A 27,570-nucleotide genomic window follows, 5' to 3' on the forward strand; every position below is an offset into this window, starting at 1 on the left:
AGGAATGGATGGAGGGAGGGAGCAAGGGAGCAAGCGAGGCGGCGGGGGGGGGGGGGGGTGAGGAATTTACGGTCAATAGAATGCAAGGGCGCTTCACGAGATTGTCAGCAGACAAGGGAAGACAGAATGCTTTAGAGAGAGGTGAGAAAGCGAGAGGTGGAGTGCACGATTGGCTCTGTTTTCCATTTTGGATTTGGTTTAGCGACGTTGTCCGTTTAATAAAAACCCAAGCTTGTTCAATTTCTGAGATCGGGTTTTTCTTTTATTGTCCGTCATCGACCTTTTCCGGAGCTTGGCTCAGAGAAGGGAAGAATACAACCAATGTCAAGGCGTCTTTCTTTCTTTTTCTTTGTGCGGCGGTGTGTTTTTTGCTGTACGTAATTTAGTACTGGGAAAAAGGAACTGACTCCACAGCTTTTCTTCGCAAGTTAGATAGGGGAGGAAGAAAAATCTATTCTTTCTCCGCATTTAAGAAAGCGTTCTTCATTCTTTTCTTCCCCCCACTGTCTCTTCTGCTGAATTATTGGAGAGGTGGAGAATATTTGGAAACATGAGCTATTTCCTCCTCCGCCTTTTTGAACTTCCAAGTTAGCTATATGTCTATGCAAGAAAGAAAAGGCCAATACCTCCTTCGACTTTCTTTCCCTTTTTTCATTTTTCTGAGACTGGCTCAGTTATCCCGTCCACCAATCTCTTTCCCTCGCTCATCTCCCCCCCGCTCCCGTTTTGTTTTTTAATGGCTGGTTTTGTTTGCAAGTTCTATTAGTCGAATGGGCTCCGGGTGGGAAGGAATTTCCTCTGTTTCTTTCGGGGACATCTTCTCGTCTTGTAATGCAGTTCATCACGAGGGGCTGACAGGTTTTTGGTTCAAAGTTCTCATCTATCCATCCTTTCCATTCTCCATTACTATTTTCCTTTTCTCATTTGAAAGTGTTTATAACCGTATCTCCTCTTTTTGAGTTTTTTCAGCCCTATCCCGCAACCGGGAAAGAGATTACTTCTGCTTAGTTTTTTTATGTTTTGTAGCCATTTGATTCACGCCCCCTTTCCCACTTCTCTCTGTAGGACCTCCAAGCTAGTTCCCCATTTCTAGCTCTTCTCCTCTCCTTTCCGGCGGAATTCGTTAGGTTCCGGCGGCCGGGAAATGGGTTGGGCTACACGGTGGCTGAGGAGCCTGCTGGGCGGGAAGAAGGAGATAAAGGAGCCGAAGGACTACACCAGTTGTGGGGCTCAAGTGAGGAGGGAGAAGAAACGGTGGAGCTTTGGGAAGTCGGCCAGCGACCTTGGTGAAGTGCTTGTGGGCCAAAATCCTTCTACAGCGGTGTCAGCGGACACAGACACGGCATGGTTGAGTTCAATCTATGCTGAGAGGGAGAAGGACCAGAACAAGCATGCCATTGCAGTGGCGGCGGCCACGGCCGTAGCCGCTGATGCCGCCGTGGCAGCAGCACAGGCAGCAGTCGCGGTGGTTAAGCTCACAAGCCAGGGGAGAGGCACCATGATTGGAGTCCACGAGCGGCGGGCGGCAGTGAAGATCCAGACTGCTTTCAGGGGCTATTTGGTAACGATAATTAGAAGCCTGTTGTATTAAGTCCTACTATTCTTAGATTTAATCTGGTTCCAGGTGCTTATGAAATTTTAACTCACATGATTGATTGCTCAGTGAATTTGATACTTTCCCTTCTTTCTTGTTGCCATTTTATTTCCAGTTATTACATTCACCTTTTTTGGTTGAACACACATTTTACTTCAAGAATCAATATTTTTCGGTGTCCTTCACTGTTCATTTAAACCTCAACCTCTAGTCTTAGCTATTCTTTCCAGTTTCTGGATGTTCGAAGAGCGAATCATGCATTTTTATTGCTTCTTATTTGATTTATAATTGGTCCTCATCAATTCCCGATGATCGCTCTGGGGTATTTCAGTCCCTTACTATTTATTAATTCGTTCTGTTCTTAATCTAGTTCACTCTTGTCACCCATTTCTGAATGGACTTAAAGTTGGTCTACTTAATGACCATTTCCTCTTGTTCTGCATCTCCTGTTTGGCAAGTCATAAACCTTGTTCTTTTGTTCAGCATCATAAGATTAAATGGTGTCTGCAGGCAAAGAAAGCTCTTCGGGCTCTCAAAGCACTTGTTAAGTTGCAGGCCTTAGTTAGAGGCTATTTAGTTCGCAAGCAAGCAGCGGCAACCTTTCAGAGAATGCAAGCTCTCGTCAGAGCTCAGGCCACCGTTCGAGCTCAGAAGTTTCGCAATCTTCTTCCAAATGACCGGAGGTTCCAACAAGAAATCCGCTCCAGGAGATCTCTGGTACGTTAAAAAAATGCCCAACTTTTTCCAGACAGGGCATCATAGGACAGCAGCAGTTGACTCCTTCCCATTCCCTCCTCGATCACAGGAAAGATTCGACGACACAAGGAGCGAACGCTTGGTGTCAGTCCACAGCCGGAGACCATCGGCGAGTCTTGACAACATTTCCAATACTGGCTTCGACCGGAGCCCAAAGATTGTCGAAATCGACACCGGCCGCCCCAGGTCGCGATCTTCCCGCCGGACCAGCCTTTCCGTTTCAGACCTGGCCGACGACCTGGCCCCCCAGTCAATCTCCTCCCCTCTCCCAAGCCAGATTCCGGTCCGGATCTCCATTCCTGACAGCCGGAACTTCCAGGACTGCGACTGGTGCCTCGCCGGCGAGAAATGCCGGTTCTCTACCACGGCACGGAGCACCCCCCGCTACACGAGTTACATGGGTAACATGGCAGTGACTCCGGCCAAGAGTTTGAGCGGGGCTGACGGGGTTTTACGCCGGTCTCTAAACGCTCCCATTTGCCCAAGTTATATGGCAAACACTCAATCCTTCGAGGCAAAAGTCCGGTCGCAGAGCGCACCAAGGCAGAGGCCAGAGCCGGCCGGGACGAGAAAGAGGCTCCCCTTGAGTGAACTAGTGGTGGGTTCCAGAGCCAGTCTTAGCGCGGTTGGAATGCGGAAGTCTTGCACTCATGTTCAAGAGGCTTTCAACTTCAGGAGTACCGTTGTGGGCCGGATTGATAGGTCTTCAGGCTTAAGTTGGGAAGCAGAGGGGGAGTCCTACTTGCAGAGGAACTGGTAATCCGTGGAGTTCGAACTTTAGAGTAAGAGAGTGAAGGCTTCTTCTTCGTATCATCTCTCTCTTTTCGTTTCCTCTTGTTGCAACAACATTGGAAGAGAAGTCACGGAGCAGTTTGGTGTAAATTCTTAGAATCGATCCAATTTTAAGTTTCCTTTGTTTCATGCTGGACTTTGATTTAAAAAATGTTAATGTCTTATCATTGGCAGAGGGATGGTAGTAGCAGGAGCCCGTATTTTGTGCTACCTTTTTACGAGGTTTTGCTGGGGTTACATTTTTGAAACGCAAAAGAAGGCAGTAATTGTTCCGTTGTTAGACCGGCTTCATTACCCAAAAGCTAAGCAAGGTCCCGTCGATCGGATGGTTTAGAATTGAGCATGCGCGTGCTTGGAATGGATGGCTGCACCCAAATCTTTTTTTGAGTAGAGATGGTTGGACACAATCAGCTGTAGCTACACCGGATGGTGAGCTAAGTGCTCCGCACGTTTTCGCCTGCATTGGTGAGGGCGGGTGGACGCCTGACGGGTGCTCGAAAGCAGTGTAGGTCCAATGCTCCTTGGATTAGTTTATTGCCCTGCATGGCAATGACAGCTTGTTTGTCCTTGCATGTTTAAGATTGGTAATTTGTGCGGCCACGTGTGCGCATGGAATTTGATCTGTCTAGTATTTCATGTTTTGATGGTAAATTTGCGATCAAGATTAATAACAATGCAAGCACTAGTTTTGTTCCTGCAATGTTCATCAAGGAATGCCAAGTTATCTGGCATGAGACTAGGAACGGGTGTAATTTAGAGGTGCTGCTTGTGTAGTGTCACCCAAAAGTACTATAAATCATATATATCCTAACCACATAATTTTTTTTTTCATAGATGGATGCTAGGGATATATTTGGTTGAAAAGAGTTCGACTGTAGAATAGAAATAAAAATGAATGACTCCTGTTGCCGCTAACTCCGATAGTCGGTAACAAGCCGAGCATCTAATCAGATTTGAGATGATTTTAGTGATTGGAGAAAGGTCGAGAAGGTTGATATCTTCAACTCCATCTGTTGAAGATTTTTCAATGGAAGATTTTTTGATGCTTAAATAAACAAGAGTTTTGGAACAGTATCTTGAGAAAAAGAGGGAGAGATAATGAGAGAGAAGTTATATGTTTCCATCAAAAATTTAGTTATCTGAAAGTTTCACCTACCTCCTTATATATAGAGGGGGGATACGTCAGTCATTCTCCCTAATATCAGGGGTGCAATTATTATTTAAGTGGGCTATAATCATGGATAATTATCATACCCATTATTGCTTACTGTTGCATCCATCAAAAATAGTCGTGGGTAGTTATTTCGCCCATGAAGTCCAAATTATTATTCATTAATTACGAGAATATTGAAAACAGCTTAAAATATTCTGTGAGGGCTATTACAAAATGCGTCATCAATATACATTAAGTCTAAGATCGGCACCACTTCAAATATAAGTAAAGTATAAGAGCCGATAAAATAGATTGGATTAAAATCGAGATCTTAGAATTTTTAGATGCCGGTAACAACTCTCATTCCAACTATATAGTTGAAAAGAGCCTCACTTTCGTTCTATTGGAAATACATAAATTCTTTTTTGATTAAAAAAAAAAATACATAAATCCTTCAAAACCTAATCCCAGCCCTCTCTTGGTATTCATCAATTCCCATTTTGTCAACTTTGCTTGAGTGAAGAACATAACCATGCACCACACAATACAAGAATTCAACTGAAAATTTTTGTTCTCAAACGGAAAAAGAGCATTCTACCCAAAAAAAAAAAAAGAAAAAAAGAAAAAGAGCCAAAACGTATTTCCTTGCTGCCAAGCCAGTTCCAAGGAACTGGCCCACCTAGGCCTGATCCCCGCATTACAAATGCTAGGAACAGTTGGACTGTTTGTATTGGGCTTTTTTTTTTAAATTATTTTTTGGGGTATATAAAACTGTTTATATTTGTTTTGAAAGCATGGTATCACACAGAACGAGAGGAGTATTCGAGCTGCAGCATGAACTATATTTTGCCACCTTCTTGGGAAGGTTCGGTAGTTACTATTTTGTAATTTTAGACTGTGATCACGTGGGAGGAAGACCAGAGCCGTAGAGGATAGTAGTAGAGCAGTAGGTGATGTGATATTTCATGCCACTCTTTCTCTTTTAAATTTCTTTTCAGTAATGATTAGGCTTGATTTGATTGATCGGAGGATTTGGGAGAATGTGCAATGATTAAAATTCCCCCTTGTACTTTTATTTTTCTTACTCTCTTTTCAGTCTCGCACTCCTCCGCAGTCTAATCAGGCCCGATGCCTGCATCACCACTTCCTCGCCTCCCTATCCGAAGCGCCCCGGGCAATTTTGAAATGCATGCCCCATCCTTCCCCCACCCCCGCGAACCTCATTTCTTAATTTTCTCAAAATTTTTTTTTGTTAAATCACGTTTCATACATTATATAAATTATACGTATACAATATTATCTTATCACTATTTATAAATCAATCTAAAAAATTATCTAACAGATTGTAAAAAAATTTTCTATTAACCTTCCATCATTTCAGTGGACGTAGTTCTAAATGAAATTATCAGATGTTATAAATGACTATTCTATTCCTGCTAACTCTAATCCAGAGATCTATATACACTAAAATGAACTTCTTTCCTTTTCTTTTTTCTTCCAAAAAGAGGATTATGAGGATGAGGTTGGGGGATTTGAAGGAGAGCCATGAGGAGGAGGTAAGATCCAAGATGGAGAAGCAAGAAAATTAGGTGGAGAGGTTTCGAGCGCTGCAAATAAATGGCAGGGAGTTGGATGGTCATGGTATTAACTATTACTTTCTCTGGTGACCAAGGCAAGAGTTTTACCCATGATATCAGCTATTACTCCAAGTGCCTCACTCCTCATCGAGATTTGGTAATGAGGGATGTGAATATAAAACTTTTTGTAGCACGCGGCACCTCAAAGATTCCCTTGACATACTTGGCATTATCTACCAAGATGCCATTGCCATGTATCCTCCATTCCTATCCTTTGGATGGACAACCCTATATAGGTCTTTATGTGCTATTGTCATCCTTTTTATTGGTGATCTCCCATTCCTATACTACTAGCATGGTAATCATCCTAGCATTGTTAAGTGATGTGTTTCCTCATACTATGTACTCACATTATTAATGCCAATGAGTGTGCTATGTGGAGGTGGTCTTAGACTTGGCAGTGAAACACTAGATTCGTTATCTATCAACTGAGTAGAGCAAACAATGGAAGAACTCATGGAGATCGTGGAGGTTATTGCACCGAATTCTAGTGTCGTACTTCTGATAGAGAAAATAAAATGCATAGAGCTGAGGTGCATGGAGAGCTATTGAGCATATATATTTGGGCTTTATGAAGATGAGACTAATGCTGATAGTCTAGTATTAGTTATTTGAGTCTAGGGGCAGGTTACTTCGTGGAGCTAAAAAGGGAATTAAGGAACAAACGGGTCATTAAAGACTTTCAAACCTAAGGTCGGACATGAAAAAGAAGAAGGTTGAATGGGCTATTGAGCTTTTTTTTTCCTTCTTTTTGTTAATTTAACTTCAAACTCCTTACTTTGCTGAAGTTATTAACTAGATATCCAAAGTAAGTTCAAATGAGAGGGCAGAGGGGGCTTTCTCATTGAGCTTTAGAGTTACTCTAGATGATGATGAGAGAGGAAAGATTTAAGAATAAAATTTTTCCTAAACTATATTGATCATGCACAAATGCTTAAACAAATGTGTGACCACCAATATTCATTGGAACTTAAATAAATATTTGTTGAATTAATTTATAAATAATAAAAAGATTAAGTTTTATACATAATTTTGATAAAATACTAAATGTTGATTTTTTAATATTTTTTTTCTTAATCTTCCCATCCTCTTCTCTTCTGATCCTTCCCCTTCGTCACTGGCATTATTTCATGCTCTCCCCACTCTTTTTGTCCCCACTTCCACCTGACCGCTAACCCCTCCGTTTCTTTCAAGATATGCTTTGGATGGCAAAGATTGGAACAGTCGTTCTTACCAAAAAAAAAAAAAAAGATTGGATCAGTCTTCATCTATTTCAAATTTCAAAAAATGGGAGTACGGACGGGAAACACGGAGCCGACCGATCCGTGCATCCTTGAATTATACGGTACGGATTGTACAGAGATTCGAATTTCTGACGTCGTACGTAGGAAACTTTCCAGAATTGAAGCATGATCTAATCTACCTGACATGAGTGAAATTTCCCAAGCCTGTGCTCGTTTTTACATCGAATTATTATTTTACAGCGTAGGTGGTTTAGGTGAGATGAGGATTCGACATCAATTTATGATCGTTTTCTTCGTACCTGCTCTCTATTTTTTTTTTTTTTTTAATCTTTTCCTCACCTGTGAGGAGTTGAGTGCGATCCCGCGTCAGAGGAGTGGGCTAAGGACACGTGTTTGTTTTAATAAAAGAGGACAGCAAGACGAGTGGAAGCAGAATTAGCGCGATCCAGAGTTTATATAAAAACAAAAGATTAAATACATGATTACCTAAGTCATCAGATGATGTCTAAATGCTAGGTAAGGGGACTTGGACGTGTTTAGCAGCCAGTAATATTGTTGCTAGCTTTTTGGCATTTTAAAATTCCGTTGGTCATGTCAAGTTCCCGTTTCATGGTGTGGGTGGAAGTACGTGTTTCAAATGCCAGAGAGTATGGGGGATAAGCCATGATGCTGTATAGACCATGACAGCCTTGATTCCTTTCTTCTTCGTTGACATGGCATAAAATCTCCATCGGTATGGCAAAGATGTAGGAATAAAGGTGTGGACATTCAGCCTTGTCCAACATAGCTTAGCATAGGAACAGGAGATTATAGCATGATCGCAATCTTCTAACCGGTTTGAATAGATATCACAATTTTGCAAATCCTTCCTTAACTCACCATATCGAATAAGGGTTGATTTACAAGGAAGCTTCAACGAAACCAACTTCCTCCAAAAAGTTCTTACTCTCATGGGAACCTTTAATTTCCATACCCATTGAAAGAAAAATGAAGCACATTTTTTTTTGGGGGGTAAAGAAATGAAGTACTTTGATAAGAATTAGCTGACAGCACTTTACAAATATGTTTGTCATATGGATAATTGGCAGAAATTCTATAAAATTCCTAGAGAAATCTATACATGAAAGATGGATCCTATGAGATTTGATCATGACTTGATAAAAGAACTTCCACATGCTCACCGCCAATAACAGCCAAAAGAGAGGGCGGAACAAACAAGAAAAAAAAAAAAAAGAAAACGCTGGAAATCTGCTTACCATCAATGGCAGCAAAGCTTGCAAGCCGTCATAATTTAAAATCGTAGCATTGACTTGAAGCTAAAGGTTTTGATTGACCCTTTCTTTTACAGTGAAAGGATTTTGATCCATTCTTGAAAACAAACAAATAGCATCAAGATAGGCAGTCACTTGCATCACTAAATTATTATTATTATTTTTTTGATGAAAACTTACATCCCTAATCCTATGTTTAATTAGAGTCATGAGAAGAATGATGGATGAGACTGGAAGGATAGACAGCCTCCACCCATTGTTTAGTTCAAAAAATTTTAAAGATGATGGATGAAAGAAAGGGACTGTCTATCCATCCAGATCTGCTATTTTGCATCTTTTCAAATTAGACAAATATAAAAAAAGATAGATGGAGTATGTGAGAGATGGATTTACATTGAAAAAATTACTCTTTATTAATTTTTTGACAAAATCCTAGCATTTTTTCACTTTTTTATTTTATCTATACAATTTATCTTATGCTATTTTTAATTTCATCGTATAATTTTCATAATTATAAGTAAATAATTAAAATTATCTTCTAATTTTTATTAAAATTTACTATTTTTAGTTAACTATTTATAAAAAATTAATTAACTATTTAAGTTAAATTATAAATTAATTATTTATTTATATAATTAATGTATAAATAAATATATTCACATATAAATAATTTATTTATTAAATTAAATTAAATATTTATAAAATTATAAAGATCATAATTTATATATTATGTACTTTATGAGTATAAATAATTGTTATAAATTAATAATAATACTAATATTTTTTATCAAATGATAGTTTAGTAAAAATGTCTATAAATATTATCTATCCTTCGTTTTATTCCTCTTATACTATATGAGAGAATCATTCATATCTATCCTTCCATATTTTATCAAATATATAAGAGAATGGATAGAAGATACATCTATATCCTCTCACTTATCCATCCTTCTATCAATCCATATCATTCATACCAAACAAGAGGATAAATTATGACTTTGTAACTACAGATACCAATTTATCTGATGTGGAGATTCTTTTTCTACTCGCATCACTATTTAAGAACTCTTTTTTTCTTTTCCACAAAAAAACCTTCTACCATGTAATTGGAAAACAATAGCTGATTAAGGTGCCCAATTTGCTTACTAGATGAACAAACAATAGCCTGATTTTTTTGTTCCCCCACCGGCTTCGTGAATGGTCATATATTTATCCTCACGTACCAATAGAAGAATCCATCTCTAGTCTGTGAAATCAGGCATCGATAATTTTCATGACTTCATGATGGATGCATAAAACAACCTAATAGATCATAATAGACATGCTATTTGTTTTATGAAAACGGGAAGATAGCAGCAGGATCACCAGCCCGGTTACCAGATCTGCTGGTGTTGTACATTGCAAAAGCAGTCTTAATCAATCATTTATTAATAAGTTAGTTATCCAACTAAAACCCGAGCCTGCAGGTTGCAACAACGTGAAAAATTATCCATTTGCCTCAAATTTTAAAGCATGGCCAGACCGTCAGATCCGACCGTGGCTTGGTCACTTTCATATCAGAATCTGTTGTGATTATTTCGTGAAAGAAACTCGGATGCCTTCCAGTTCCAGATTTTGGGTGTTTACATATTTATTGATGTCCTTCGGCCTGTCTCATTAATTATCGTAGTAGTTGGATTTCGGAAATCAGGTTATACGTTGGGCCACGGACATTACTTGCTTCAGCTAACCCCATTACTGCGGTCAAAAGACTCAAAACCGGAAAGATGGGAAAGAAAACTATAGCGGAAATGCTACGAAATATAATTTTCCCGCGCTGGTAGTCTTTTATTTTTGGTCAAACCCGCACTGGTAGGTGAACCAAGGAAAATGTTGACTAATGTACTCAAATAAATCCGGCACTGTCCGAAGGGATAATATTGACTAATAATGTTTTCCTTTTCTAAACTCGCCCAACGTGGCTTGCAATTTTTCGCGCCCATCATCATCAACCATCTAATCAATATTTCAAACTTGGTGCACTAAATTAATACTATATCAAAAAATTTAGATGCTTTTGGAGCTTAATTAATTCAATAATCAAAAGGACTCATTTGGTTCGTAGGAAGAATTTTTCTTCTCAGAAAATAATTTTTCAGAACCTAAAAATAGAATTTTGGTATGTTTAGTTGACGATAAGAAAATAATTTATTGTAGAATAGTTTATGTTTGGTTAAGCACTCATTTTTATAGAAGATTTATGTAAAATATCTATTATACCCTTGATAGATATTAATTATATATTTTTATTCTTAAATTTTATATAAATATTTATATTATATTTATATAAATATAAATATAATATTAATATATTATAATATAATATTAGATCATAATAATTTATTATAATAATATAATACTAATATATTAATATTATATTTATATTTTAATCTAATAAATTTATTAATATTATATTTTATAAATATTAAGATAATATTAATTTAATATTATATCACTATTCAGTATTTCATCTTAATTATCATATTTTATAAAATCTTAATCATAAATCTTAAAAGGATATTTTAGGAAAAAAAAAGTATTACCACTTTTTATCTCATGAGAAGTACCAAAATCCATTTTTTTCATGGATTTTTACTTTTTATGAAATGTGGAAAGTAACTTTTCATGAGAAAAGCTTTTTCCACTCTCTTTTTTCTTAAAATTCTATCTAAACAAAAGATCTCTTTCTATTTTTTAAGAATTATCATTTTCTCATTCCACTTTTTATCAACCAAATGAGTTGTAAAGAGTTTAATACTATCGAGATTTTGAAATTTTGAAAAAAATTTCTCTCAGACAAGCTGAAGGTTGAGACCATTTTGTAAGGTTGGTTGCGGTTCGATATGCAAAAGATAGGGCTACATCTAAGATTTCTAATACAAATTTATATGGTGTATCCCACTATTGTCGAACTATTATTTGTTTGTACTAATATTTGACTGTATCGAACAAAACAAATTAACAAGTTTGCTAAGTTGGAGAAAAGATTCAAAATATTCCTTCCATGCTTTACCAGGGGCGCCCTTCTCTGCATAAGATCATGTAATCTGAACAGCAAATTGTCACCGATCGTGGAGAGGACTAGACTATCAAAACATTTCTTTTATGTTACCAAAAAAATTTCTTTTAAAAAAAGAATCTACGCTTAGCATAAAATGTCATGCATCTCCACCACTTTATAGCTTTTTTTCGTTACTTAAACATTAACTTTAAGCAGTAATTCTTTGATGTGAAGGACAGATTCCCCTGCACAACAACAAATTTTTTTTCCGAACAGCTAACCATTTGCCCAGACGTGGTCCTGCAATAGGTCCAAACAATTTTGCAGACAAATCAAGAAACCCAAGCTCCGAGAAAGATTAACCTCGTGACACCTGAACCTATGTAGAGGTTTAATGGTAGCCATCTTTTAATTATCTTCGTAGCCATCAATGACAGCACAGCACTCTTTACCAAAAAAAAAAAAAAAAGACAGCACAGCACTCTGCAGTGGCCCGCACGCAGGCTGCTAACTTTTCTAGCCTGGGCATTTAATTTATGTAACGTTTTCTGTTGTGGTGTTCAAAAAATATACTCTGACGAGAGGTATCAATGCTTACATGATGTTACGTCCTTACAGTTCCTTTATTGTCCGCGGATTTACTGCAATCATCACGTCAGACCTCCCGTGTGAGTGTCGGCGACAGCCGGTACGGGGGGCCATCTCCCTTACGCGTGACACCAATGGCGCTGATTGCTCCTCTGGGGTCCAACGAACCAGTGGGTCGCGCATCGGTCTAAATTCTAATGCCTTCCACCTAACCTTGACGGGACGGTCGCATGCATATGCTTCTTGGAACAGGTCTTGGACTTGGAGCCAATTCAGGTCCACAACGGACAAGGTTTGAAGGTTGAAATATGAGCGTTGCAAAAGCCATCGGCTATATTTATGGTTGTTGCCGCCAAACTTGGAAAGATATTCGATTCGATATCGAATGAGTGCATCTTATTCTCGATAGAAAATGTACCTATAAAGAATTTTTTTTTTCAAAAATTATCTCACAAGGGATTTTTCGATCTTTGAATCAACAGAGTTTAAAAAATAAATAAAAAAATTATAAAAATCAGAGCTTAATAAGCTAAAAAAAATTATATCTAATCCCCCTCCTATCTTCCTTTATCTAGTGATGGAATGTGTTGTAACCTCCATTCGTTAAAATTCAAAAATATGGGTGTAACCTTATTTAGTATAGATTTAGTGGGCTGTTAATCTGATACAAGATATTAGAATCGTAATCCCTAATCAATTTTTTAAAAAATAATTTTTGATAAAAGATAAGGTTTATTAGCCTTTATCCACGAGACATAGAACCCCACATTTATATATACTACAGATGAATCTGAGGAGCTTCATACTGGAGTTTACCCACTTCAAGTTAAATCGATCCCAGTGACAGGCGGAGCGGTTGGTTTCCCTTTAATCTTTCAATCGAGGAACGAACCAATCCCTCTATAAGGGATCGACCCTCTGAGAATTGTTACCACATCACCAGCCATATAAATCCCGCATGGAACTTCGAAGGATGTATGCTGGAATATAGCTAACAATGATGTTGTGCAATTAGTCTCCATGCATTGATAGTTGATATGTCCAAGCAAGTTTGATAATACAGACGATAGTCGGTCTTCAGCCGAGTAGGATGGTCGGATATCTATCGAGGGTTTAATTTCGAGTAAATACCCCAATAACGATGATAAAGGAAGCTTAAGCAAAAAATCATGGACCTGCTTGACATTATCTTAACTACATCAATTGAAGAGGCTGCTTATTAAGCTCGTAGCAAGGTTCTCAAATGGCAAGATATTAGGGATGGCAATAGGTGAGGTGTGGGGGATAGAGTTAGACAAAATGGATTGATATAGATAAAACTATAAAATCAATTTTGTATACACATCAAATAAAATAAAAAAATATGTATAAAAATATTTTATTATTTCATGTAATATTAAATAAAATAAAAATTAAATAAATCAATTAAATAATAATAGAAAAAATAAATAGAAATATGATTTTTATGAAGTCAAATATTTCTTAAAAATAATCAACTAAAAAAATATCAAACATATATTCTATAGCTTTTATATGACCATTTTTTTTCATGATCCATCATAAGACCTTTTTCTCTATTATCATCAATATCTCATATTTATCAATGCTTATATATTTTTGGGGTGTATTTGAGACGAGCATTGCCATTATCCACATTTGTCCCAAATCTATTATGTATTTTAAAATGAAGACTGGTATTTGTCACTGATCCTAAATGAGTTGGATCAAACCCCTCATTAAGATCAAGCTGGGCTGGATAACCCATGGAGTGAAGTGATTACTAGCCCTAGAGATAGCAGCCTTGGTTGGCCCAGTTTGAGATAAAGTGAGATCTTGTTTTATTTTAGATAAGATGGATCTTAGGGATGGCAATGGATAGGATTTGAATAGAATATTGTACTATTTATTTTTAAATCCGAACTTAATATCTTATATCTAAATCCTATCCGATATCCGATCGAATAAGAAAAGAGATAATCATTTCTATACCCAAAGGGTTCGGAGATACCCACGGACAACCCATTTCTCCATAACCAACCCATATCCGCCCTATACCCAAAAAAATGAACCACTAAAATAATTTTATGTATATTATCAACCAAAATAAAATTATCAATTTAACATAGAATACAATTTATAAGTCCAGATTTATAAAAATCAAACATAGAAATAGAATTATAATTCAATATAGAATTCAAAAAGATAAAAAATTTAAAATTATAATATTTTTAAGATATAAAAATATTATTTATCTTATTCTATAATCAAAAATATTAAGTGAAAAAGAAGCTTGATATACTAAAAAATAATGAGAATGAAAAAAAATACACGAATACAATTCAATAATTGATGAAACTAATATAATTATCACATTAACTATTGTTGGTGCAAAAATCCGCTTGCATTAGAGAAGCTGGAGTCGAGGGAGTCGCGGTCGCCGCCGGGACCTGTAAAAGAAGTCTAAACCAGAGGTGGGGTTGCTCCGGCAAGACTCTCCGACGTTCAAGTCAGTTCTCTGCCTCAACAAGAATGGAGTGCTCGAACGAAGATTTTAGCAGAGTTTCTAAGTAAAAATAAGAGCTTAAAGAATAACGTATCTGGGGCTCCCTTTTATAGGCGGAGGGGGCAGCAGACTGATAGCGATATCTGTAACCGTCTGGCAGTGGGCTGCCCAGGGTCAGACGAAGTTTGTTGCGAAGAGTAGTGGAGTAGACCCGTGGCTATCACCGGGGCGTGCCACGTGGAGTCTGCCGCAAGGAGTGGAGCGGCGTTCGTTGTCGCGACTTGCCAGAGGATGGAAGAATCGCGCGGTATCCATCGCGGGAAGTGGAGCAGGATCATGGCCATTATTGTGGCCTGCCCAAGAGTGATGGAGCCGCGTGAAATTCATCGCAGAAAGTGGAGCAGTGCTGTAGCCGTTACTGCGGCCTGCCAGGGAGTAATGGAGCCACGTAGAATCCACCGCAGGGAGTAATGGGGCCACGTAGGATCCGCTGCAAGGAGTGGAGCAGAATCGTGACCGTTACTACGGCCTGCCAGGGAGTCCAGACTGGTCAGCTGAAGTTCGGTTGGAGTCTGTAGCTGGAGTCAGAAACGAAGTCCGACTCCTGTGGGAGCTCGGACGAGGTCTTCCTGCAGTCGAAGTTGGGGACGAAATCCAGCTCCCGTAGGAGTCCGGACGAAGTTTGTCTGTAGCCGGGGTCGGAGATGGAGTTCGGCTCTTGTAGGAGTCCAAAGTCGAGGACGAAGTTCGGCTCCCGTAGGAGTCCGGACGAGGCTTACCAGCAGTCGAGGTCGAGGACGAAGTCCGGCTCCCGTAGGAGTCCGGACGAAGTTTGCCTGTAGTTGTAGTCAGGGACGAAGTCCGGCTCCCGTAGGAGTCCGGATGAAGTCTTCCTACAGTCGAAGTCGTGGGTGGAGCCCGGCTTCCATAGGAGTTCGTATGAAGTCTTCCTGCAGCCGGAGTCGTGGGTGGAGCCCGGCTCCCGTAGGAGTCCGAGCTGAAATCTGGTAGTTGTAGGAGTCTACCATTGGAGAAGTTCAGCCGTTGGCGAAGTCCGGGGTAGTTCGGATTGGAGTTGAACCTGGCTGGAAGAAGTCCGGAAGGGACTCGGGGAGCAGCTGATAGCCGTAGAAAGTTGGCTGGTGGAGCTTAGTGAGCGCTTAGGGCGGTTTAATAGATAACTGGGGGAACTTATGTTGAGGGAGCTCGGGTGGTGTAGTGGGAGTTCGTTCGTCGAGAAAATTCAGTCAGCACTGTGGGAATCCGACTGCTGGAGAAGTTCGGGGAGGTATCGTCTGCGGTCGAAAGCCGGATGAGTCTCGGGAGGGTCAATCCTGTTAAGAACTTCGACTGAGGGTATTTTATACCCAACACCAGTCTCCCTACTTTCGAGTTCGAATTTTGAATGAAGTACAGAAAGATTGTCACAGTCGAAGTTCCTCCCTTGATGTCTGCACACGATCGTCCTCAGATATTTTGGTATTTAATGCGCGCATGCTAGAGCCTTTTTCCGATTAGGGCGATCCGAAGAGTCTTTTCGGAACTCCCATCGGGACGTGATCCCAAGCGTCGTGCCATGAAAGTTCGCGAATGGTCAACCCTAGGTCACGGTGAGTGGGACACGCGGGACACGTGGTGGGCACTGGTTGGCCTAGGGACATCTGCCACCATAACTGTGCAGGCTCCGTTGCCTATTTAAGCCCCCACCTTTCCTCCAGGGGCTTCATGACATCTTTCTTTCGCCTGAGAGCTTAGCCACTCAGCCACTCCATCGGTGCCCCTTCCGACTCCGAGCATCCTTCACGTCGGTCTTTGCCATTTCCACCGGCTCTCCGTCGTTTCCAGTCCCCCGAGCCTCTCCAAGGGGTTCCCCTGCCGGGGCCTCCGCCCCGGAGGCCAATCTTAAGGTGATGCCACGGACTAAGAAGAGTGCAAGGAGGAGAACAGCAGTCTGCGAGTTCTCTGGTTGTCAGACTGCCGCTGAGGGTTCCCGCCGCCTTAAATAGGGCTCATGAAAGAATTCCTTCAACAACAGGGGTTTAATAATGGGGACAACCGGTGAAGGCGTTCCGCCTGAGAACTTCGGAGTAGCCGGACGGGGCGACACCGGTCAAGGGGGCAGAGCTTTCGTCACAAGCCATGGCGAGATCCTTGATGTCGTCGGGGCCGAGGGATCAGAAGCGGTCGGCGTCGATGGCGGGGCAGCAGAACTTATTGCGGGGACGGTGGAAGTAGCGCATGCCGACCTTGTCGGAACACCTAGGACGGAGGTAGTCGTGGAGCACACGATGGTGGCGCATATCTCCGACGCCATCGCTGCCTCCGGGATAACTCCGGTTCTTCTTGAAACAGGTCATCGTCGCCGCTGCCGTTGCCTTTGCTGCCCCCTGGATTCTATCCCATCCTTTTCCTCCTAGGTTTGGAATTTCGGAGATGGAGCGGAACGAGGCGGGGGGCGAGAGCCGAGAGGCTCGTCACACGTACTGAAAAATGCTGCTGGGAAGGACAGAACCGGAAGAGAAGTCTACAGCTCGAAGTGGCCTCCGGTGTATCCCTTTCGAGTCTTGTAATAATATTTTCTTTTTCTGGCCCTCTGGGTCTTGTAACGTACATCTTGTTAATCGAAAAATGAGAAGAAGATTTTGTTACTTCGTTCGCGCTTTGCATCGAATTGTTGTCTGCCGAACTTCTTTCCTTTACCATTGCTGTTGTTGCATTCCCTTCTCTCTACTTCTCTTCTTTTCTTCTTTTCTTCCTCTTTTTCTCATCTCTTTTTTTTTTTTTTTTTGATGTCGTCTGTAAGTTACCGGTTGTTGCCACTTCGGCTCGCCTTTCAGTTATTCTTCTCTCTCAACCTTAAGGGCTCTATAATGTATATTTGATGAATAATATGAGAAAAAAATTTTCTGCTACCTCTTTTACTCATGTGTTGAATTGTCGCTTGCCGAGCTTCTTTTCGGCCTTTGCGTCGTTCGGAGGTACCCGATTGCCATCGTATCGATCCATCTTTTTCGTCCATGGTCGCAGATTTGTCTGAGACCACTCGGGTTTGGTGCCTTCCATCAGGGCTCGAGCTCGGAGGTCTGAGCCTCCGTCACCCTAAGGAAGTCGTCTCATCTCGGGCTTGCGTCGAAAGCTTCCTTGAAAGCTGGGGTTCTTGATAAGAACCCCAATCGTTGCTGAGACGGGGTCCTCTGCATCTTTGACGCTGTTTGTTTTCCATTCGTCGCTGGCGTAGTCCATCGCTTTCCTTTTTAACTCCTCTCTCCTTTTTCTTTTTTGAGTGGGATTTTTTCCTCCGCTCTTGGTGGGGCTGCGGGAGTCCGACTCCCGTAGGTGGAGTCAGGGCGAAGTCCAGCTCCCGTGGGAGTCCGGATGGAGTCTACCTGCAATTGAAGTCAGAAGCGAAGTCCGGCTCCCATAGGAGTTCGGACGGAGTCCACCTGCAATTGAAGTCAGAGGTGAAATTCGGCTCCCGTAGGAGTCCGGATGGAGTCTACCTGCAATTGAAGTCAGAGGCAAAATCCGGCTCCCGTAGGAGTCCGAACGGAGCTTAACAGCGATCGAAGTCGGGGATGAAGTCCGGCTCCCATAAGAGTCCAGATGGAGTCTTCTTGCGATCAAAGTCGAGGGCGAAGTCCGGCTCCCGTAGGAGTCGGGACAGAGTCTTATTGCGAAGGGGCCACTGGGAAGGTCCCCCTTTTTCTCATCTGGTCTTGCATGACCAGACCTTAATTGATGTCGGGGCGAGGTTCTTTCCATACTTCTGTCGTAACAGGTTTCAACTTTGGTTAGGATGAGGTTCTCTTCCTGTCTCTAACGCAGCTGTAGGGGCACATATGGGCATTGCTGGGCCCTTCCCCCCATCCGGTCTAGATGCAATCGGGCCTTCGACTTTGCTTAAGTTAGGGCGAGGTTCTCCTCCTGTCCCTAACAGGGCTGTGGGGGCACATATGGACGTTGTAGGGCCTCTCCCCCCATCCGGTCTGAAGAGAACCGGGCCTTCGACTTTGCTCAAGTTAGGGTGAGGTTCTCCTCCTGTCCCTAACAAGGCTGTGGGGGCACATATGGGCGTTGTAGGGCCTCTCCCCCCATCCGATCTAAAGAGAACCGGGCCTTCGACTTTGCTCAAGTTAGGGCGAGGTCCTCCTCCTGTCCCTAACAGGGCTGTGGGGGTACATATGGGCGTTGCAGGGCCTCTCCCTCCATCCGGTGTAAAGAGAACCGGACCTTCGACTTTGCTCAAGTTAGGGCGAGGTTCTCCTCCTGTCCCTAACAGGGCTGTGGGGGCGCATATGGGCGTTGCAGGGCCTCTCCCCCCATCCGGTCTAAAGAGAACCGGGCCTTCGACTTTGTCGAGACGAAGTCCTCCTCCTGCTTCCGACATGATTTGTTTTGATTGCCCTGTCGGTATAAGCTTGTGCCAAGGGAGGAGACATATAGATATGCAACTTTTGTTTAAAATAAAGTTATCGGTAGTACATTCGTAGGTTTTTCGAGCTCCATGGTCGTGGGAGGTCTGCTCCTCCGAGCTCCTTGAGGTAATAAGTTTCGAGCTGGACTACTTCTTTGACCTCATACGGGCCTTCCTAGTTTGGGGTGAGCTTCCCTCGATCTTGAGGTTGTGAGATAGTGGCTCGTCGAAGCACTAGATCTCCTGCTCTAAAGACTTAATTCTTGACCCGGGAATTGTAATAGCCGGCGACCTTCTGTCTGTAGACTGCCATCCGAACTTGAGCTACCTCCTGCTTTTCTTCCAGCAAGTCAAGGTTGGCTTTAAGACCTTGCGAATTTTGATGTTCGTTGAATGCCACGATTCATGCCGATGGGAGTTTAAGCTCAATTAGAATGACGGCCTCCGTTCCGAAGGCTAAAGCAAAGGGGGTCTCTCCCGTGGGCAGTCTTTGGGTAGTTCGATACGCCCACAGCACATGATAAAGTTCGTCTGCCCAGGTTCCCTTCGCCTTTTCAAGCCTTGTCTTGATCCCTTGCAGCAGGGTTCTATTGGTCACTTCGGCTTCGCCGTTCGCCTGAGGATGGGCTACTGATGTGAAGTTATGGGAGATATTTAGATCTTCACAGAATTCGGCGAATCTTGCTCCTGCGAACTGCCGCCCGTTATCAGTGATTAGGATTTTCGACAGACCGAACCTGCAAACGATTGACTTCCAGACGAAATCTTGCACTTTAGCTTCTGTGATTTTTGCCAGTGGTTCGGCTTCGACCCACTTGGTGAAGTAGTCGATCGCTACTAGGAGGAACTTCCTCTGCCCCGATGCCACGGGAAAGGGTCCAAGGATGTCCATCCCCCATTGCACAAAAGGCCATGGGGCACTCAAGGGTGTAAGCTCGATGGCGGGCTGTCTCTGGATGTTGGCATATCTCTGGTATCGATCACATTTCCTGACGTATTCAATCGAGTCATGGTGCATCGTCGGCCAGTAATATCCTTGGTCGAGCAACTTGTGGGATAAAGATCTAGCCCCCAGATGGCTTCCACAGATTCCTTCATGCACTTCCCACAAGGCGTAGTCAGCTTCCGAAGGCCGGAGATATTTTAAAAGGGGTAAAAAGTATGATCTCTTGTACAACTTGCCCTCATAAAGGATGTATCGGGAGGCTTGATTTCGGAGCTTCTGAACTTCTTTCGCATCCTGAGGGAGAACCCCATCTCTGAGATATGTTATCAGTGGGTTGATCCAGCTAGGCTCGTGGTCAATTTCCATCACGGACCGTGATTCCTCCGTACTCGGGCACTAGAGCACTTCAAAAAGAACACCTTTGGGTAATTCGGCCGGAGCCAGCGTTGCCAGCTTGGAGAGAAGGTCAGCCCTGTTATTTTCCAACCTCAGAATCTACCTGATGTCAAAGCTGTTGAAGGCGGAGACGAGCTCCTTTACCTTTTCAAGATATTTAGCAATGCTGTCCTTCCATGCTTCGTAGTTTTCGTTGACTTGTCCCACTACTAGTTGAGAGTCGCTGTGGACCCGGAGCCGATCTATTCCCAGCTCTTTGGCGATCCTCAGTCCTGCGATCAGAGCTTCATATTCCGCTCCGTTGTTCGTTGCGGGAAACTCGAATCGCAGAGCGTACTCCACGATGATTCCCTCCGGACTGATCAAGATCAGGCCCGCACCTGCGTCTGACATGTTGGAAGACCCATCCACGTAGAGGGCCCAAAAGCAGTCAGAGGGATCTGCTTCTTCTTTGGGGGAGTTCGGTCGAGGCTTTAGGCCATCAATTTCGCCTTGTTCAGATTCAGCCTCCTCTGGGATAGTACACTCCACTACAAAATCTGCCAATATCTGGGCCTTCACTGCTGGCCTGGGTCGATAGTTGATGTCAAATTCTGTGAGCTCGATCGCCCATTTTGCCATCCTCCCGAAGGCATCCGCCCGATGCAGAATCGCCTTGATCGGTTGGTCGGTGAGCAGCATTACGGTGTGCCCTTGAAAGTAGGGTCGGAGCTTCTGGGCTGCAATCAACAAGGCGTAAGTCAGTTTTTCTAATTTGGTATACCTGGTCTCGACGTCTCTCAACGCGCGACTGATGTAGTAGATCGACCGTTGGACTTTTGCTTTTTCTTTGACAAGGACTGCCGCAAGGGCCATGGGAGAGACCGCCAGGTATAAAAACAGTTCCTCTCCAGGCTCTGGCTTTGCCAACAGCGGGGGTGAGCCGAGGTAGCTCCTTAGTTCTTCGAACGCCTGTTGGCACTCAGGGGTCCAACAGAAATTCTGCGGCTGCTTGAGAGTTTGCAAAAAGGGTAAGCACCGTTCGGCTGACCTCGTGACAAAGCGATTCAGGGCTGCTACTCTTCCTGTAAGGCGCTGAACCTCTTTTATCGACCTTGGGGTGGTCATCTCCTGGATGGCGCGAATTTTTTCTGGATTGGCCTCAATCCCGCGCCCTGACATCATGAAGCCCAGGAACTTTCCCGAGGTCACTCCGAAAGCGCATTTAGTCGGGTTCAGCTTCATTTTATATTTTCGGAGGGTGTCGAAGGTCTCCTCGAGGTCAGCAATGTGGTCCATGGAAGATTTACTTTTTATGAGCATGTCGTCCACGTAGACCTCCATGTTGCGGTCGATCTGCTCCTTGAAGATTTTGTTCACCAACCGCTGGTAGGTTGCGCCTGTATTTTTGAGGCCGAAAGGCATGACCCTGTAACAGTAAAGGCCACGGTTAGTAATGAAAGCGATCTTTTCTTCATCTTTCGGTGCCATCCTGATTTGATTATAGCCAGAGAATGCATCCATGAAGGTGAGGAGCTCATGGCCCGAGGTCGCGTCCACCAGTTGATCGATTCCGGAAAGGAGGTAGCTGTCCTTTGAGCAGGCCTTATTCAGCTTTTTGAAGTCTATGCACATCCTCCACTTGTCGTTTGCTTTTTTGACTAGGACAACGTTGGAAATCCAATCAAGATAATTGACTTCCCTAATGAATCTGACCTTAAGGAGTTTGTCCACTTCCTCGGCTATTGCCTTCTGCCTCTCTGGTGCATGACCTCGAAATTTTTTTTTCGTCGGTCAATGCTTTGGATCGACGGCCAAATGGTGCTCCATGACTTTCGTGTCAATCCCCGGCATGTCTGCTGGAACCCAAGCGAAAGCGTCCGCATTCTTTCGTAAAAAATCGATGAGACGCGTCCGCACCTCCTCCCCCAGGTTGGAGCCGATCATCGCCACATGCTCTGCGTTTCCGTCGTTCAGAGAGATCGGTACCAGATCTTCGATTGGGCCGCCCCTCTCTTCAGTGAGGTCATCGCGAGCATCCAGCCCATCAACTGGACAGGGGTTGAATTGGTCGCTTCTTTGTAAGGCTATGTTGTAGCAGTGTCTGGCCAGGGCTTGGTCTCCTCGGATCTCTTCGATCCCCTGGTTGGTGGAAAATTTCAACTTCAAATGGTAGGTTGACACGATGGCTCGGAGAGCATTGAGGCCAGATCGATCGAGGATTGCGTTGTAGGCTGACGGCACCTTCACCATCAGGAAATTCACCAGAGCCCTGGATTGCCTTGGATATCGACCTGCGGCCACAGTCAAAGTTATCATTCCCTCCACCGGAACAGCATCGCCGGTAAACCCTACTAGAGGGGAGCTAATCGGCCTCAAATGGCCGTCAAGGATAGACATTCTTGAAAAGACATCGTAGAATAAAATGTCGGTCGAACATTTATTGTCGACGAGAATGCAGCGGACGTCGTAATTTACTATATTCAAGGAAACTACAACCGCGTCGTTATGAGGGAATTGAACTCCCTGAGCATCTTCTTCAGTAAAGGTTATGGGCTTCTCAATCTTTTGTCGCTTGGGGGGTACAGCCAGTACGTTGGTTGCTTCCTGTCGGGATCCTCTCGAGATGATGTTGGCGAAATCCGTCGGAGGCCGATTGTCCGACCACTCCATGCCGGCGACCATTGCCGGAGGATGTGGGGCCTGAGAAATCAGAGGCGAGGTCGGAGCCTGAGATCTGGCCGCGGAGGCCGTAGGTCGTCGTGTGGGCGCTTCGCGAGAAGTCATCGGGCGAGGATCCAGTTGGGGAAGGAGGAGCGGATGTCGGAGAAGATGACCAGAGGCGGTTCCGTTGAGCGCTCCTTTAAGAACAAGGGTACTGCGAAGACACAGCCGCCCCTCCTTCTAGCGCCAATCCTGTTGGTACAAAAATCCACTTGCGTCGGAGAAGCTGGAGTCGAGGGAGTCGCGGTCGCCATCGGCACCGGCAAAAGAAGTCTAAACCGGAGGTGGGGTTGCTCCGGCAAGACCCTCCGACGCTCAAGTCAGTTCTCTGCCTCAACAAGAATGGAGCTTGGCCGCGCCCGCCTAGACGGCTCCAGCGATTGACATTCCCTCGGACGTCGAACCCACGGCCCCCCGGGCCTCTTCGAGGAGTCCACCGACTGGGGCTCCCGTTTCGGGGGTCCGCCCCGTGGAGGCGCTAGTAGTGGAGAGGGAGAAGAGAAGGAAGTCGGTGGCCCGCAGGGTGAGCAGTCGCCAAGCCACCGCTGACGAGTCCCTCTGTTTCGAAGAGGAGCCGGAGAATCTCTTCAATGACAGGGGCTTGATCAGGCGGTTGATCGACGGCTGCATCCTGCCCGAGTCGTCGAGAGGATCGACCGTGCCGACCTTGAGCAGCGGGTCTGAGACTCCCTAGGATCCTTCTTCGAGGTAAACAAATCCCCATTTAACCGGCTATTCGATCCTTGTTCTGATCTCCTTGTCGCCCTTGCAGATTGGGCACCAGCTCCTCACCAACATCGAGGCGATGAATCGGGCGAGGAGGGACGCCGTCCAGGTGGAGGAGCACTGTCGGGCCGAGGTCGCCCGTCTTAAAGAAAAGACGGCCGAAGTAGTCACCCTCCAAGAGGCCCTGGAAAGAGAGAAACAAGCCCGGGAGGAGGAGAAGCAGACCTTGGAGGAGACGGTGAGAAAGGCGGAGGCCGAGGTCGCCAACTTGGCTGAGTAGATTTCAGTCCTGGTCTCGGAGGCCAGGGTCCTTGCGGTAGAGGAATTCAAGACCTCCACGGAGATGAGGGACTTGAATGTCCAATTCGGCCAGGAGGCGTTCATCAAGGGGTTTGAGCTCTGCCAGGAGAAGGTGACCAGAAAAATTTCTGGAGCTCGACCTCAGCTTCCTAGGTGAGGAGTCTGAAGACAAGGCCGGTCCCTCGCCCACTGCCACTGCTGCCGCAGCCCCCCCTCCAGGGACGTCAAGCTCTCCAACCCCTGCCCCAGAGGTCTGAGACCTCCGACCTTGTATTTTCATTTTACCATAATTTTTCTTTTTCTTTTTGTCTTCAAGAATCATCCAATCAATAAAGTTGAATTTTTTGTCGTGGGTGGCTTCTCCCTCCTCCCTTTCTTTTCTCTGCTTTTCTTTCTGTGATGGGTCGTGTCTTGACACTTTTGCCTTTCGATGGCAGTGTCCTGTAGAGGCACTTCCCCTGCCCCTGGAGATTCCGCTGAAGTCGACGATCCAGCGGCTGGAGAAGGAAGTCCTTCACTTGACGAAAAAGACAAGGAAGATGGAAGGCGAGCTTCGCAGATTAAGAGAGGATCATTCTGAAGCCACCGCGGAGGCCACCCGCTTTCGGAATCTCCACGTGAAGGGGATCATAGAGTACAGCCGGAGGAAGGCAAACTTTGCGAAGGAGCTTGAGGAATGCAAGAAGAGCGCCAGCAGTCGAATTTGGGCTCAAGCTGCCAAGATTAGCGCTCTCAGGGTGGAACTGTCGGCTGCGATGGAGAAGATCAGCCAGCTGGGAGGAAGTTTGTCCCGACCCTTGGCTCGGGCCGACGGTGACCGGGAGTGGTCGAAGAGGGTCTCCGACCTTCAGCAGTAGCTTCAGGATGCCGAGGTGAGCTACGACGTGCATTGGACCTGTTGGCGCAGGCAGGTAGAAAAATATAAAGGGAGACTCAGGGCGGTGACCGACGAAGTCGCCCGTCTTCAGAGGCAGCTGGCTGACAGGGCTCAGCTGGCTTCTGCCTGAGATTTCAATGAACTCCAGTTCCTGAGAGGAACCGTCGAAGTGCTTTCTGTCGCCCTTGGGGAAAGGACGGTTGAGCTGCAGTAATTGAAGATCTAGCTGGCATACGAGCAGCAGGCCGTCACGGACGCAGAGGCAGAATCTGAGGTCCTGAGAAAAAGGCATCGAGAGGCGGAGATCGAGAGCCAGTGACTTCGTCGGGCGTTCCAGGATGCGCTGCTGAAAAGGAGAGAGCTAGAAGAAGAGATTGAGAATCTAAGGCAGTCCTGGATGAGGGGTGGAGTGAATAATTCTAGGTCGAAAGGAGCAGAGCTTCCCTAGGGCTCTTTCTGTCCTTCTGTCTTTTCATGTATACATTTTCTCCTTTGTTGTTTCATCCCGCTTTTGTCATTTTGCTTTTCTTTCTTTGGTTTTCCGAGCTTTGTAGTGTACATTTCGCAAATGGAATGAAAAGAAAATTTTGTGTTACCTCGTCCGCACGTTGTATTAAATTATCATCCGTCGAACTTCTCTTGTCGTTCGGCTTGTCTGACGTTGACGTCGTTGGGAGGTGCCCAGTCGTCGATGCGTTGGTTTGCTTTCTCCATCGTTCATGGCCACAGGCCCGAGCTTGGTGGTCCAAACTCCACATTACTTCGGAGACGTCGCCGTCTTCTTGACCTGTGTCGAGAGCCTTCTTAGAGGCCGGAGATGTTTGGTAGGAACTCCCCATCTTTGTTGAGACGAGGTTCCTTAGGTCTTTGGTGTGGTTCGTCCTTCATTTGTTTCCTACGTAGCTCGTCGCTCTTCCTCTTTAATTTCTTTCCCCTTTTCAGAGTGAGGGCCCTCCCCTCGCTTTTTGCGGGGTTGCGTAGGAGTGTGAAGGTGCTGTCGAGGGGCCTTTTTCCTTCATCCGAACTTGTCGGGCGGCCGGATTTCATCACCGTCAGGATGAGGTTCTTCTCCCGTTTCCAACGGGGCCACGGGATACATAAGGGCCATTGCAAGGGTCTCTCTCCCCATCCGATCTAAAGGAACAGGGCCTTCGACTTTGCTCATGTCAGGACGAGATTCTCCTCCTGTTCCTGACGTGGCTGTGGGGGCACATTAGGGCGTTGTAAGGCCTCTCCCCCCATCCGATCTAAAAGAATCAGATCTTTAATTTTGCTCATGCCAGGATGAGGTTCTCCTCCTGTTCCTGACATGGTCGTGGGAGCGCATTAGGGCGTTGTAAGGCCTCTCTCCCCATCCGGTCTAAAAGAACCGGGCCTTTGACTTTGCTCATGTCAGGACGAGGTTCTCCTCCTGTTCCTGACATGGCTGTGGGGCCACATTAGGACGTTGTAAGGCCTCTCCCCCCATCCGGTCTAAAAGAATCGGGCCTTTGACTTTGCTCATACCAGGACGAGGTTCTCCTCCTGTTCCTGACATGGCTTTGGGGGTACATTAGGGCGTTGTAAGGCCTCTCCCCCCATCTGGTCTAAAAGAACCGGGCCTTTGACTTTGCTCATATCAGGACGAGGTTCTCCTCCTGTTCCTGACATGGCTTTGTTTTAAGTGTTCGAAGGGATTATACCCAGTCGTGACAAATCCATGCCAAATGGGAAGAGTATGTCAAGTCGAAAGGAATTTAGATTCAAGGCGAAATCATAAGCGATACATTTACAGGTTTTTCGAGTCCCATGGTTGTGGAAGGTCTGCTCCTCCTTGAGGCCCTCCGGCGATGGAGTCGATGGTCCCGATGGGAGGCCGATCTCCGGGCTGCTCCTCCCTTCTTGGCGGTTCAGGTTGCGGCAGGGCCCTTGGCCGATCTCCTCTACCCTCAGGCCGGCGTCGGATGAACCTGTCGAGTCGACCTCACCGGATGAGCTCCTCGATCTCGTCTCTGAGCTGGATGCATTCCTCCGTGTCGTGGCCGTGGTCACGGTGGTAGAGGCAGAACTTGTTGGGGTTGCGCTTCCCGGGGTGTGTGCGCATCCTCTCCGGCCTAGGGAGCTGCTCCCTGACCTCCATCAGTACCTGGGTCTTCGAGGCATTGAGGGGGGCGTAGTTGCAGAACCTTCCCGATGGAGAACCCCGCCGAACCCCACGATCCGGACTCCTCTGCCTGCGCACCCGGGGTGGAGTATGGGCACGCTTGTGCCCAGGAGGGGATCGAGAATGCGGCTGAGCTTCTCTCGACCTTTTTTCGACTGCGGGCTTACTCGAGTCTCCCGCCTGCCGCTCTCTCGCGGTCTCCTCATCCTTCATTTTGAAGGCTTCTTTCGCTCGGACGTATCATTCAGCCCGAGCCAACAAATCAGCAAAATTCCTGGGGTACTTCTTCTCCAGAGAGAACAAAAGATCATTCTTCTGAAGGCCGTCCTTCAGAGTGGCCATTGCGACTGATTGGTCCAAATTTTGGACCTCCAGTACCGCGACGTTGAAACGGTTGATGTAGGCCCGAATGGACTCTCCTTCCCTCTGCTTGATATTGATGAGGGACTCCAAACCCTTCCGGGGGCGTCGGCTGCTGCAAAAATGG

At 44.9% G+C, this 27,570-nt stretch overlaps 1 protein-coding gene across 1 annotated transcript; it reads left to right on the forward strand.

The window, feature by feature from the left end:
* The first annotated feature begins 982 nt into the window (after positions 1 to 982).
* On the forward strand, positions 983 to 3,734 carry LOC105041460 (protein IQ-domain 26). The gene is made up of 3 exons (XM_019849097.3): positions 983 to 1,561; positions 2,105 to 2,311; positions 2,400 to 3,734. Exons 1-3 carry the CDS (start codon positions 1,145 to 1,147, stop codon positions 3,108 to 3,110), a joined length of 1,335 nt encoding a protein of 444 aa, XP_019704656.1. The 5' UTR covers positions 983 to 1,144; the 3' UTR covers positions 3,111 to 3,734.
* Positions 3,735 to 27,570: the final 23,836 nt, after the last annotated feature.

The sequence above is a fragment of the Elaeis guineensis genome, chromosome 3 (genome assembly GCF_000442705.2).
Source record: "Elaeis guineensis isolate ETL-2024a chromosome 3, EG11, whole genome shotgun sequence".
NCBI classification, from domain to species: Eukaryota; Viridiplantae; Streptophyta; class Magnoliopsida; order Arecales; family Arecaceae; genus Elaeis; species Elaeis guineensis.